Source organism: Chionomys nivalis, chromosome 7 (genome assembly GCF_950005125.1).
Source record: "Chionomys nivalis chromosome 7, mChiNiv1.1, whole genome shotgun sequence".
NCBI lineage: Eukaryota > Metazoa > Chordata > Mammalia > Rodentia > Cricetidae > Chionomys > Chionomys nivalis.
The window spans coordinates 101,067,344-101,080,741 of NC_080092.1; the positions used below are offsets into that span (position 1 = coordinate 101,067,344).

At 49.9% G+C, this 13,398-nt stretch overlaps 1 protein-coding gene across 4 annotated transcripts; it reads right to left on the reverse strand.

Moving 5' to 3' along the window:
* Positions 1-6,236: 6,236 nt before the first annotated feature.
* On the reverse strand, positions 6,237-11,080 carry Pycr1 (pyrroline-5-carboxylate reductase 1). 4 transcript variants are annotated; one of them, XM_057775119.1, is made up of 8 exons: positions 11,053-11,080; positions 10,497-10,624; positions 10,224-10,294; positions 9,402-9,581; positions 8,612-8,833; positions 8,382-8,474; positions 8,049-8,212; positions 6,237-7,237 (listed from the first exon to the last, which is right to left on the reverse strand). In XM_057775119.1, exons 2-8 carry the CDS (start codon positions 10,561-10,563, stop codon positions 7,075-7,077), a joined length of 960 nt encoding a protein of 319 aa, XP_057631102.1. In that variant the 5' UTR covers positions 10,564-10,624; positions 11,053-11,080; the 3' UTR covers positions 6,237-7,074. The 4 variants fall into 4 exon arrangements, with proteins under 4 accessions (XP_057631102.1, XP_057631101.1, XP_057631099.1 ...); XM_057775118.1 differs by having other exon boundaries at positions 9,402-9,578; positions 10,906-11,063; XM_057775116.1 differs by having other exon boundaries at positions 10,906-11,063.
* Positions 11,081-13,398: the final 2,318 nt, after the last annotated feature.

Below are 13,398 nucleotides of genomic sequence, written 5' to 3' on the forward strand. Positions count from 1 at the left end.
GGACTTTCTGGGCCATGGTGGTGCACACCTTTAATCCCAGCACGCAGGAGGCAGAGGCTAGCATGGTCTACAAAGCAGGTTCTAGGACAGCCAGGGCTATGCAGAGAAACCCTGTCTTGAAAAAACAACAACAGGGGCTGAGAGATGGCTCAGAGGTTAAGAGCACTGACTTTTTTTCCAGAGGTCCTGAGTTCAATTCCCAATAACCACATGGTGGCCCACAACCACTTGTAATGAGATCTGGTGCCCCCTTCTGGCCTGAAGGTATATATACATGCAGAATAATTATATATATAATAGGGGTCAAACCCAGGGTATTAGACAATGCTAGACAAATGCTCTATCACTGGACCACACCCCAACACACACACACTCACACACACAGATACAAGCAAATATTAGGTCAGAGGAGAGGCCTAGTACATCCTTGTGTTCAGTATCTTCATCTTCATCACTGAGTGCTGGTTCCAGGGAGCCCCTGAGCTACTCCCCCACCCTGGGGAGAGGAACTGTAAGGGTAGGTGTAGTGTGCTGTGAAGTAAATCCTCTTGTATACTGTAAAGATTTGTCTCTCCAATTGGTTTAATAAAACACTGATTGGCCAGTAGTCAGACAGGAAGTATAGGCGGAGCGACCAACCAAGGATGATGGGAAGGAGAAGGATGAAGTCAGGAGTAGCCAGCCAGACACAGAGGAAGCAGGACATGAATGTGTCGTGCTAATACCATGTGGTAGAGCAAAAAATAAGGAATATGGGTTAATGAGTTCGAGGCCAGCCTGGTCTACAAGAGTTAGTTTCAGGACAGACTCCATAAGCTATAGAGAAACCCTGTCTTAAAAAAAAAAAAGGTAAGAGCTAGTTAGTAATAAGCCTGAACTATTGGCTGGGCATTTATAATCCCTATAAGCCAATTGTTTGGGAAGCAGCAGCTGAGTAGTTGGGATACAGGCAGATGGGAGAGAAATATCCGATTACAGTAGTATTGGGCTAGGAAAATACCAACGCAGCCCAGCAGGATGTGCAGGTTGGCATCAGGACTTGTTCTTTCGTTTGCTGCTCCTTGCCCTTGTACCACCTGCTCGAGTACCCTTAGTACATGGGTAAGGTCCTGGGGTGGCCGCTGAAGGGTGGCAGCTGCTGGGCTGATCCCCAGTCATGTTCCCAGTCCCTTTACATCCTGGTCCTTGCAGCGTTCAGTCTGACTTTCAATCACACATCAGAGTCATCTTCCCTTCCACTTTCAGGGAGCCTTGCTCCCCCGTCCTTGCTCAGCATTCACAGGAACCTCGCCTTGTTACAAAGTGTGGGCATGTACACACCCAGGGCCACACGTGTTACAGGAAATAATCAGGGATGAACTCTTCTGGAGTTGGTGGGGTTGCGGTGTGGAGCTGCTTCTTCAGGGTGGAGAACCCTGGGATCGGGTTAACTCTGAGGCTGGTTCTACATGTCATGCCACTCATCCCAAGGGTTCCGTGGCAAGGGGAACACTCCAGGAGGTGACCCAATCTCCAGGCTCTTCCTCAGGGTCAGCAGGGTCCTGAAACCTATAGAGCGGTAACTAATATGCTTATATTCATGCAGGAAGGCCTGAGGGACAGTAGAATCCATATTGAAACAAGACCCTAGGAGCATATCACTGTAGCCTGTCACTGGTGAAGGGCAGAGCTGCCTCACCATGTAAATCTACCCACTCAGGAACCCTCACCTGGCTCCCTACACGGGCTCACCGTACTTGTCCCGGGAATAGTGGTGGAGAATAGAGAACAGAGAGGTTCACTAGGTTCATTGCACGAGTCTTTCAAACAAAGCTCTCTTTTGGGCTGGAGAGATGGCTCAGTGGTTAAGAGCACTGTCTGCTCTTCCAGAGGTCCTGAGTTCAATTCCCAGCAACCACATGGTGGCTCCAAACCATCTGTAAAGAGATCTGGCACCCTCCTCTGGCGTGTGGGTATAAATGGAGGCAGAAAGTTGTATACATAATAAATAAATCTAAAAAAAAAAAAAAAAAAAAAAAGCTCTCTTTTGCAGAATGGTACTTCAAGAAATTTCGTTTCCAGGCAACCCATCTGCCACACAGTTTCAGTACAACCAGCTCTTGGGCAGTGGCTCAAACGTCCTGGTCCCCCATGCCTCCAGCGCTGTTTCTTACCACAGCTGGATTTTGTCTTCCAACCCTCTCAGTTGTCTCAACCAGTCTTGGTTCTGAGCTGTTCGTGGGAAACTAGGAAAAGGGAGTGAGATGCTGATACGAAGCCCCCTGAAAGACATCTCTCCTCTGAGCAGCCCGTTCTCCGCTGCACGGGAAGCCTCTGGCTCACCTGTGCTCCCAGTCAACTCTCAGGCTCCCTGAAGAATGCATATATCACCTTTTGAGGTGGGGATCTCATCTTCCCAGCTCCATGGTCAGTGGCTTCTATTTAGAGAAACATGAGCATTCACGGCCTCCGTAAAAAGGTCTGTTGTACCAGGTGATGGTGCACACCTTTAATCCCAGCACTCAGGAACTTGAGGCAGGCGGATTTCTGTGCCTGAGGGGCCAGCCTGGTCTACAGAGTGAGTTCCAGGACAGGCTCCAAAGCTACAGAGAAACCCTTACTCAAAACCAAAAGCAACAACAAAAAGAGCATGTACCACAACTGTCCAGTCCATTTATTAATTTTTTAAATACATTTTTAAATGTTTATATGTATGAGTGCTGCGGGACAATGGTCTGTGCCCTGCTACTTGTATTATTTTTAATAAAATGCTGATTGGTCAGTAGCCAGGCAGGAAGTAGAGGCTGGGCAACGAGAATTCTGGGAAAAGGGAAGATTCAGTCTGCAGTTGTGACCCAGCTGCAGAGGAAGCAAGATAGTAAGGTGTGACTTCCTCGCCGAAAAAGGTACCAAGCCACATGGCTAAGAGAGCTAAGAATTATGGCCTAATATAAGTTATAAGAATTAGTTAATAAGAGGAGTCCTGAGATACTGGGCCAATGAGTTTATAATTTAGACCTCTGTGTGATTCTTTGGGACTTAATGGCTGCAGGACCAGGTGGGACAGAAAACCTTGGTCAACAGAATGGCATCTATGTGGACAACTGCATCCACAGAAAGCCCGAGAGAGCTTGGGAAGTAATTCTAGACAGAAAAGAATAGAGTAACTGTGTGGGACAATTGTCTATATTCCTTCAATTATGTTTTAAATAAATGCTGATTGGCCAGCAGCCAGGCAGGAAGTATAGGCGGGACAACCAGACAGGAAGTAGAGGTGGGAAAATTCTGGGAAGAGGGAAGCTCCCTCTGTAGTCCTGTCCAGACACAGAAGAAGCAAGATGTGACTACGCCACTGAAAAAGGTACTGAGCCATATGGCTAACACAGATAAGAATAATGGGCTAATGTAAGTTATAAGAGTTAATAAGAAGCCTGAGCTAAGCCGGGCGGTGGTGGCGCACGCCTTTAATCCCAGCACTTGGGAGGCAGGGGCAGGTGGATCTCTGTGAGTTCGAGTCCAGCCTGGTCTACAAGAGCTAGTTCCAGGACAGACTCCAAAACCACAGAGAAACCCTGTCTCGAAAATCAAAAAAAAAAAAAAAAAAAAAAAAAAAAAAAAAAAAGAAGCCTGAGCTAATGGGCCAATCAGTTTATGATTAATGTAGACCTCTGTGTGATTTCTTTGGGACTTAATGTCTGTGGGAACCAGGCAGGACAGAAACCTCAGTCAACAGAGTAAAGCATGGCTTATTGATAGTAGCACTTTCTTGGGTAGACTCTGCTTGCTAGAGGCAAGTGCTCTCATTTAAGAGAGGCTTCCCAACACAGCATTGGCTGCAAAACCCTGCAGCTCTTTTAAGAGGTCATGCCATGAAACACTTAATGGTGTTGATGAAAAGCTGACTGCATGCTTTGGGGAGGTGGCAGGAGCCTTAAAATGCCATAGAGTTGTGGCAATAAACATGACTCCAGCCAGTACCTCTGCCATGAGGCTGGACTCTCAGAAAGCTAAAGAATGGGCTGGATCCAGCCATCAAAGCCACGGCTTTAATCCTAGCCATATTGCTTAACAAATTAAAGACTCAAGTGGTCAGAAAAAGAGAGTGATATTCAGTAAAGATAGATTCAAAGAAGAAGAAAACCGCTAAATGGTTTAGTGTGTGTTTTAAAATACCTGTAGGCTTAGGAGAAAAATAAGCATCAGGTGCCCCCAATCAGCAGGAAGTATCCTGGAAAACTGCACCCACATTCCCAAAAAATGGACTATGGATATTTTCCTTTGTTTAGAATGTTGGTTACAAGTTGTTATGGATAATTGTCAGGGAAAAAAAAGCTAAAAAAAAAAGGATATTAGGTTCAGAGTTCTTGTTTTAAAAAAAGTGGGGGAGGTGCTATGGGACAATGGTCTTTTATTTTGTCACTTGTATTATTTTTAATAAAATGCTGATTGGCCAGTAGCCAGGCAGGAAGTAGAGGTGGGGCGCGAGAATTCTGGGAAAAGGGAAGATCCAGTCTCCAGTCGTGACCCAGCCACAGAGGAAGCAAGATGTGACTGCCTTGCCGAAAAAGGTACCAAGCCATGTGGTCAACGTAGACAAGAATTATGGGCTAATATAAGTTATAAGAATTAGCTAATAAGAAGAGCCTGAGATACTGGGCCAACCAGCTTATAATTGATGTAGACCTCTGTGTGATTCTTTGGGACTTGTAGAGAGGACACTCCAGGAGGTGACCCAGGTGTCCTCTTACCTGCTAAGTCATCTCTTTAGCCCTAAAATGCTGTTTTCATCAAAGTCTACTAATTTATTTTATTATTTTATTTATTTTTGGTTTTTCAGGACAGAGTCTCTCTGTTGTAGCCCTATCTGTCCTGGAACTCAATCTATAGACCCGGCTGTCCTCGAACTCAGAGATTGGTCTGTCTCTGTTAAAGGTGTGCACCACCACCACTCAGCCAAAAGTCTCTAATTTTTTTTTTTTTTTTTTTTTTTTTTTTTTGGTTTTTCGAGACAGGGTTTCTCTGTAGCTTTGGTGCCTGTCCTGGAACTAGCTCTTGTTGACCAGGCTGGCCTCGAACTCCGAGATTCGCCTGCCTCTGCCTCCCGAGTGCTGGGATTAAAGGGGTGCACCACCACCGCCCAGCAAAAGTCTCTAATTTTGATGTGCTTTTGTTTACTTGTTTGTTCACTAATTCAAACGTTAATCTTTTTTGTTTTGTTTTGTTTTTTTGAGACAGGGTTTTTCTGTGGCTTTTGGAGCCTATCCTGGAACTAGCTCTTGTAGACCAGGATGGCCTCGAACTCACAGAGATCCGCTTTCCTCTGCCTCCCGAGTGCTGAAATTAAAGGCGTGCACCACCACCGCCTGGCTAAACATTAATCTTGTCTGAAAATATTTTTTTTTATTTATTTATTATGTATACAATATTCTGTCTGTGTATATACCTGTAGGCCAGAAGAGGGCACCAGACCCCATTACAGATGGTTGTGAGCCACCATGTGGTTGCTGGGAATTGAACTCAGGACCTTTGGAAGAGCAGGCAATGCTCTTAACCTCTGAGCCATCTCTCCAGCCCCCTCTTGTCTGAAAATATTAGACTGTCTCCCCTCCCTGTAGCATAGTCAAGGCCACACATAGCCCTCATATACCAGCTTTTGGAGTTGTAGCAACAACAGGTTTCTGTTGTTGTGCGTTGTTGTTATTTTATTTTCAAGACAGGGTTTCTCTGTGTAGCCCTGGCTGTCCTGGAACTCGCTCTGTAGACCAGGCTGGCCTTGAACTCACAGAGATCCTCCTGCCTCTGCCTCACGTGCTTCAGCGCATGTTTCTCATCCCGGCACTCAGGAGGCAGAGGCTCCTTACCACTGCTGTACATATGTGTGCATGTCACCTTGATTCTGTCCATCTGGAGAATTATGATACTTCCTTCAAAGGTTTCCTCCTCGCCAGGAACTTGGCCTTGCACAGCCTGGATCCACCAGCAAAGACGTCTCTCCCTGGAAAGCTAAGGAATAGGGACTGAAGAGGTTGATGCCCTTCACCAAGTCAGTGTGCCAAGCCCTGCTGTGGTGCCAGCCTTCAGGCAGGTTTGTCATGATAGAGGCATTGAAGCTCTGTAGCTCTCTGCCCTATGGGAGTCTGGCCATAGCCAGCTTTATGGAACCTGTGTTACTGGCTCCTCCCTCGGTATTACACCCCGCTGTCCGGGCAAGCATTGCTCCACAGGTGACAAACAGGTAAATGAGAGCGTTTGGGAAATTTATTTTTTTTATTCAACTGAAAGCATAGGAAGAGAAGTAACAGTATTTGGTGAGTTAGTTCGGGAACGAGCGAAAGCCTCATGAGCTACCTGAGAAGTCCCTTTGCCTATTGGGATCCTGGGTAGAGGGTGAGGTCCCCAGAAGGAGGTACAGGATGTCTGGGACTAGAAGGCAGTCTTCCCAGAAAGGACAGGCAACCACATGTAAGTGGGTCACAGGAAGGGGGCCATGCTAACCCAGCCGATCTTAGGCAAGGGAGCATGAAGACCCCCATAGACCCAACTAAGCTCCAGAGGAAGCTAAAGGGGGGGTCCCCAGTGATGTTCCGCTTCCTGGCGGACCCTTGGGCTGACCTGGCTGTGAGCAAGCACCTGCTCTGGGGATATTCTGTGTGGTTTTGAGCTAGAGAGCCCCAGAGCAGAAACTGAAGACTTGCGTCAGCCCAGTGATCTTCCTGGAGGCGGCTGATACGGGAGCGTGCTCCGAGCCCAGGCTGCCGCGGGAGCATGCTCCGAGCCCAGAAGTCTGAGTCTTGTCTAGGCAACGCATCAAGCCACTATCTTAAAAGAAAAAGGAGCCTGGTATGTTGACATCCACCCATAATCCCAGAACTTGGGAAACTAGAGTGGAGAATGGAAAATTCAAAGCTAACGTGGACTACGAAGCAAAACCCTGCTTAAATAACAGCAACAAACAAAAAAATCTGTGAATCCTAGCCCAGCCTGGTCTACAGAGAGAGTTCTAAGCAAGGGCTACACAGAGAAACCCTGTTTCAAAAAGCAAAGAAAGGAAAAGAAACAAAGAAAGTAGAGACGGGAGGAGTATGGGCAGGTGAATCATTCCTTGCCTGCTGGGGCCTGGCTGAAGGGCAGTGGCTTAATATGGCCAGAAGAAGACAGAGAGGCCCCAGCAGAGGACTCCAGCTTCACCTTGTCCAGTACAGTCTTTTTGATAGCAGCAGGGGAGACAGTTTCCTGGTCAGCCATGGTCTGCAGCTCCCTGGAAAAGCAAGGAGACACTGGGTCTGCCTTTCTCAGAAAGGACAGTGCAACAGCATCTTCGGTGGGCAGTGCCCAGTGGGACCCCATCCCTGGGCCTTTTACACCTGCAACTCCCTATCTGTTATACAGCTGCACAACCACGTCTCACACCATTCAGTGACTCAGGGTCACCCTGGCTACAACATCAGCCATTAAGATCACTCAGCACTCTTAGCCCTAAACTTTCACTGCCCATCTTGGGGCAGGATCTTGTTTCTCTGTTTCCTCTGTGGCCGTGCTAGGTGGCTAGGTCCCACGTCTTAGCCTTGCTGTAGCAACTCAGACTTGTCTAGGCATTTGTACTGGAAGGTGGACACTGGCCAGGAAGGCACTGCTGGCTTGCCCTGTAGACATGAACCTGGGACAGTGGTTCCCAGCCTCGGTTCTGCCTTATGCCAACTGAGGAAACCCAGGTGCGTTTCATTCACCTCTCACCAGGCTCCTTCTGCCAACATGCTGCCGGCTTAGCTAACCACCTAACCTTCCCAGCCACCCTTCTAGCCTAGCTCCTTCGCTATGATAGTGAAACTGAATGGAGGTTGTATTCCAGGACCAGAGGTCTACAGACCCCTTTCTCACAGAGCGATGGAAGAGAGCGAGAGGCACTGCTTTTTGTGACCCAAGAAATCTTGAAACGTCCAAAATCCTGCTCAGGGCCAGGCCAGGGCTCAGTGGTATCGGCTAAGTGAATAACTCCACTGAAACCCCCTGAAGCCAGGATTCTGGTGCATGGAGCAGGTGGCTGGGGAGTGGGCGATAGCAGGACCTACCGCGTGCGGATGCAGGAGGCCTCCACTGCATTGATAAGCAGGGAGCGGAAGCCTCCACTCTCCAGGACGTGCAAAGCATGAATGGTGGCCCCACCGGGAGAGCAGACATTGTCCTTGAGCTGACCTGGATGCTGTTCTGAGTCCAGAAGCATCTTAGCTGCCCCCTGTGACAAGAAAGAGGGGCGTGTAGCAGTCAGGCCCCTGATTACCTGCTTCTACAGAGTACAGCCCTCAGCCACCAAAGCACCTGTTAACCCCCCACTCATATGTCCCCAGGACACCAATTTTGGATTTAGTAAGAAACACCTCCCACAAGTATTTCAAAACACTGACCAGGAGGGCCTGGGCCCCCAGGCGGACAGCCAGGCGCCTTGGAAGCCCCATTTTCACACCACCGTCAGCAAGAGCATCCAGGGCCGTGAAAGCCTGTGGGGAGGTGCATTCTCAGCCACTGCCCTTCCTCTTCTCTGGGGCCCAGAACCGGGCTCAGCAGACACAGAGGTGCGCAGAGGCCCTGGGAACTGCCCACAGACCTGACCACCCCCTATCCCTCCAGTTCTCACATAGGCAGGGCCACTGCCACTGAGCCCGGTGACAGCATCGATGAGATCTTCCTCCACCTCGGTACAGAAGCCCACACTGCTCATGAGCTGTTCCACGAGCCTGCCATCCTCCACCTGAGCGTGAGTGCCTGTGGCATACACAGTGACACCCTCCCTCACCACCACTGGGGTGTTGGTCATACAGCGGATGACTTTGGGAGCTGGCTGGAACGCTGTCAGTTTCTGGAAGAGAAACCAGCTCTCTTACTCTGGCCTTGGCTATTTGTGCTCACCCCAGGCATGGAAGCGAGTGTGGACCTGCTTCCCCAGCTGAACATTTCCCGAGGTCTTGCTGTGGGCTGGGCTGCTATGCCCTGTGCACAGGTAAAGAAGCCAGACCCGCAGAGCAGAGCTCCCGACCACACCCCTCCCCAAAGCCCGATGGAGCCGGTCGATGTCTGATGGAGGAAGGTCATCGGTTAAAAAATAAACTGCTTGGCCCTCATAGGTTAGAACATAGGTGGGTGGAGTAAACAGAACAGAATGCTGGGAGGAAGAGGAAATGAGCCCAGACTCGATAGCTCTGCTCTCTGGGGCAGATGCAACGAAGCTCCGACCCAGGATGGATGTAGGCTAGAATCTTCTCGGTAAGCGCACCTGGGGGTGCTACACACATGAATAGAAATGGGCCAAGCAGTGTTTAAATGAATAGAGTTTGTGTGTTGTTATTTTGGGGCATAAGCTAGCCAGGCTACTAGGAGCTGGGGCAGCAGGAACACAGCCCGCAGCTCCTACTACAGAAGTCACCCACCTTTTCAATGGAGCTGATGGTGACACCTGCCGCACAGGACACCACAATGTGCCTGTCCTCGATGTTAGCACCGATTTCGTCCAGGATGAAGGGGATGATGTGTGGCTTCACCGCCAGGAAGAGCACATCGCTGTGGTGCACTGTCTCTTTGTTGTGGGATGTCAGGTTCACCCCTATCTTCTGCAGGAATGCAAGGGGACTCAGCTTGCCTCATAGGCTGTCTACCCACAAAGCGGAGAGCCCCGAGCGTAGAGAAGCCCAAAGGCTGCTGGGCTGTGGTGCCAGCTGGGTTGGGCGTCAAAACCCACTCAGCTGTCCTTACCTAGACATGAAAAAAGCACTAGGCTCTGGAATGTTCCCCTTTGAAGCCAAAAAGCCTTCTAAACCTCAGCTCAGCCTATCCTACCTGAGGCTATAATGGCTGCAGTCTCTGCAGCTGCCTGCCTTCCAGAGGTGGATGGGGGTCTCAAGCCAGGAGCCTGACCCCCACGTCTTTGGCCTGCAATCCCGACTGAGCCATAGCAAACAGAAGCTGTACTCAGCACCACCCCTGGTCCATTATCTGGTCTCAGGGCTGCCTGGCTGTCTGCAGGGCTCCCTTAACCCCTAGGCAATCCCATTCCAGACCAACACCCTCTTCTACCAGCTGCATTCACGGCAGGCCAGGGAGGCAGCATCTGGAGATTCCTTATGGCAGGTTTGCTTCTCCCACTAGAGTGTGGGGGGGGGCTACAGCTGCTCCCCACTCTGGCCCTCACCCTTAACCCTAGACCCTAACCATAAGAAAGTCAGACTTCTTATCTGCGTCCACTTGGCACCTACCCGGAGGGCAGAGACCGTGGATTGGTCCATATCCGGGGAGCTGGCCATTATCTTGTGAGCAGCCAGAACACCTGAAAGGGACAGAATTCCTCCCTCAAGGCTGGTTCTAGCTTCTCTGCCCTGCATCGCTAGAAAGGAGACAGCAGAGAAACACTCCTCACCCCGGTTAGGACAGCAACCCCAAACATATGGCGCCTGCCAGTTCCCAAAAGACCGAGGCCACTAACCCAGACACTCCACGTTAGCACCCTCCCTGGCCCCAGAGGAATCTACCTGCTGCTGTGAAGCCCTTGGCTAGGGCAAAAGCCAGTTGCCCTGCCCCGATGAAACCCACGCTCATGTCCGGAGGTCCAGCACCCACCACCTTCACAGCTACTCCGACCCTGCTGGGCAGCTGCAAACTGGATGGAACGCAAGAAGTTGGGTGGGCCGAACCAGGTCTGGCCGCTCCCGGCAGCCAGGTGCTCCCCCACCCCCATATCCCCTATCTAATTTTTTGTTACTCCTCGGCTGCCCGAGCTAAGAGTTGTTTCAATTCCCCCACACCCCGTAATACAACCACTTGCTGCCCAGAGACAGGAGTCCTGGCCTGCAGCTGAAGATTCTGACCCCTCTGAAAAGGGCTCAGGGACCTGCAAACGAAGCGACAGATTGTAGGGAAGGGCCCCGGAATCAAGAGTACCCTCAACATCCAAGTCCCGAGTCCGCTTCCAGCTTGGGTCCCAGAAGCCCTATCCCCGAAGCATTCATTACAGAAGTCCCATCGCCGGAGCCCGGAATTCCACTACCCCCAGCGTAGCTACCTGAGCTAAGCTAGACAAGCGAGTACCTAGTCCTCTGTATCTGCCACGCGGCACCCACGCCCACCAGCCCCGCCCTCCCTCCATTTCAGCCAATGCGCGGTGTGGCCTCCGGGAGCTAGCCAATCCAGAGCTGCAACTGGAGCCTTGTGCATTGCATCATCCACAGGGCCGGGACAGACACACCTCCCCGCTCCCTCCCTGAAGTGGGTTTTAGTTGCGAATACAGATCAGTACCCCAAAAGTCACGGATTCCCTCCTCTATCTCATTGCAAGTGTTCATTTGAAAGCTAGGCGTCCGCTGCAGCCACAGACCCATTACTTCCCGAACCTCCTCCTTCCTACAGTGCCCCAGCTACCCAGCCACGGGTTTTAGGGATATTGTGCTCTGGACATCCACAACCCCCAGAGGTGCTCAGGGTCCATCTGCTGGTCTCAAAGCTGCATAGCAGTCTGGGGTTCCCCAAACTCTACCAAAGTACGCATGACCCATCATACCAAAGTATGGCGCCGCCCATCACCCCCACCCCCATTAGACATTGCTTATTTTTTTTCTTGTTGTGTTTGTTGCCTTAGATAAAGACAAACTGCTTTAGAAAGTAATTTCAAAATCATTAGGTAGTCTCTAGCCTGCAAGGTTTGGATTTTCATTCCTTCTTGTTGTTCATAATGACCACCTACCAAACTAGAAGACTACTCCGTGGTAAGGTCTGGATGGCCAGTTTGGTACTTACCCTCTAAGAAAAGGCTGGAACAACTATGCCAAGTTGACAGCTCAAACCTATGCACAAAGCCTAGAAGTTCGGTTTTCCAAACTCAGCTCTGTGTTTCAGACTTTCCAGGGTTGGAGAGATGGCTCAGCGCATTTGTTGCGCCTGGTGGTGGCGGCGCATGCCTTTAATCCTGGCACTCAGGGAGCAGAGGCAGGCGGATCTCTGTGAGTTCGAGACCAGCCTGGTCTACAGAGCAACTTCCAGAATAGGCTCCAAAGCTACAGAGAAACCCTGTCTGGAAAAACAAAAACAACAATAACAACAAAAACAACAAACAAACAAACATAAAAAGAACATTTGTTGCCCTTGCAGGCCCTTGCAGAGGACCTGGATTGTGTTCCCAGCATCCATAAGGCAACTAACACTATCCAGATTTCCTTTTGGGGATCTGATGTTTCCTTTGAACTCCTCAGTCACCAGGTATGCAAGTGTGTACGTACATATATATGTGCAAAAATAGTTATTCACATAAAGTAAACTAAAAAAATTTAAACGGATGCTTTCCTCCAAAGAAAGACACTTCTGTAGTCTAGAGAACTCGCTCTGTACCAGGCTGGCCTCGAACTCAGAGATCCGCCTGCCTCTGCCTCCCGAGTGCTGGGATTAAAGGCGTGAGCAAGCCAGGTTTCTCCCATTTTCCTCTTAGTCCTCTTCTCCTCTGCCTTCCCCCCCCGGAACTCTGAAATTTAGGTCGGATGTGATGCTGGGAACAGAAGGCTATTGAACAGTAAGAACACTGGGGACTTAGAGACAGATGCCATGTTTTAGAATTTTAGCTAGTGAAAAAATGAAAGGGACCCCCCCCCCAAGAAAAACCAGTGAAACTTGGTGAGGTATTGCATACCTATAATCCCAGCACTAGGGAAGCAGAGGCAGGAGGATGTCCAGTGGCAGGCCAGCGTGGACTACACTGTGAAACCCTATCTCAAGGGAAAAAGGAAAACAAGAGAGGCCATTGTTAAGTTGCTTCGAAAGCCTAACAGCTCGACCACCTGAGCTGGTTCTCCCTAACACACATGGTAGAAGAACTAAGTCCACAAAGGTTTCTTCTCACCTCCACGCATGCACTGTGGTGTCCCCCATCATACATACATCATACATGTATAATATAATAAATAAAAAGGAAAAGAGAAAGAAGCAGGAGGGTCCCCCTGTAGACAGGATGTGCATGGCTGTCGTGTTCCTTTATCGCTTTGTTCCCTGATGGTGTGACCTTCTGATGTTCGATGCTGTCATTGTTCAGGGCCCCTGCAGGCCCAGAAGCTACCTAAGTTGCCCATCCAAATAAAAGACATTGGTCCCAACTCAGTTTTTGGCTGACCCAACCCAAGTATTCCTTCTCCAGAAAGGATCACACAGTACCACACAAGGCCTGGCTCATAGGCCAGAGTCTAACTGCTCATGGATCCACTGCCCAGAGAGTACAGCAGTCCCTTTCGCCCTGTGATCTGGGCCCTGAAGACCTCAGTATGGGGCTCTGGGTGCCTCTAGGAACGAAGAGAATGAGCCAACATTGACCTTCCTTCTTTGCATTTGGTCTTCTGAGTCACCCTGAACGGCCCCCTTTTCAGAAGGCCCAGATAAGGCCACACCTTGCCTTTA

Coding starts and splice junctions, on each gene's coding strand:
- Pycr1 (XM_057775119.1), bottom strand. CDS start 10,563: ATGAGCGTGGGTTTCATCGGGGCAGGGCAACTGGCTTTTGCCCTAGCC. Junction 8,475..8,611: donor GTGGCAGTGGCCCTGCCTAT/GTGAGAACTGGA, acceptor ACCTCCCCACAG/GCTTTCACGGCCCTGGATGC. Junction 8,213..8,381: donor TGGGGGCCCAGGCCCTCCTG/GTCAGTGTTTTG, acceptor TTCTTGTCACAG/GGGGCAGCTAAGATGCTTCT.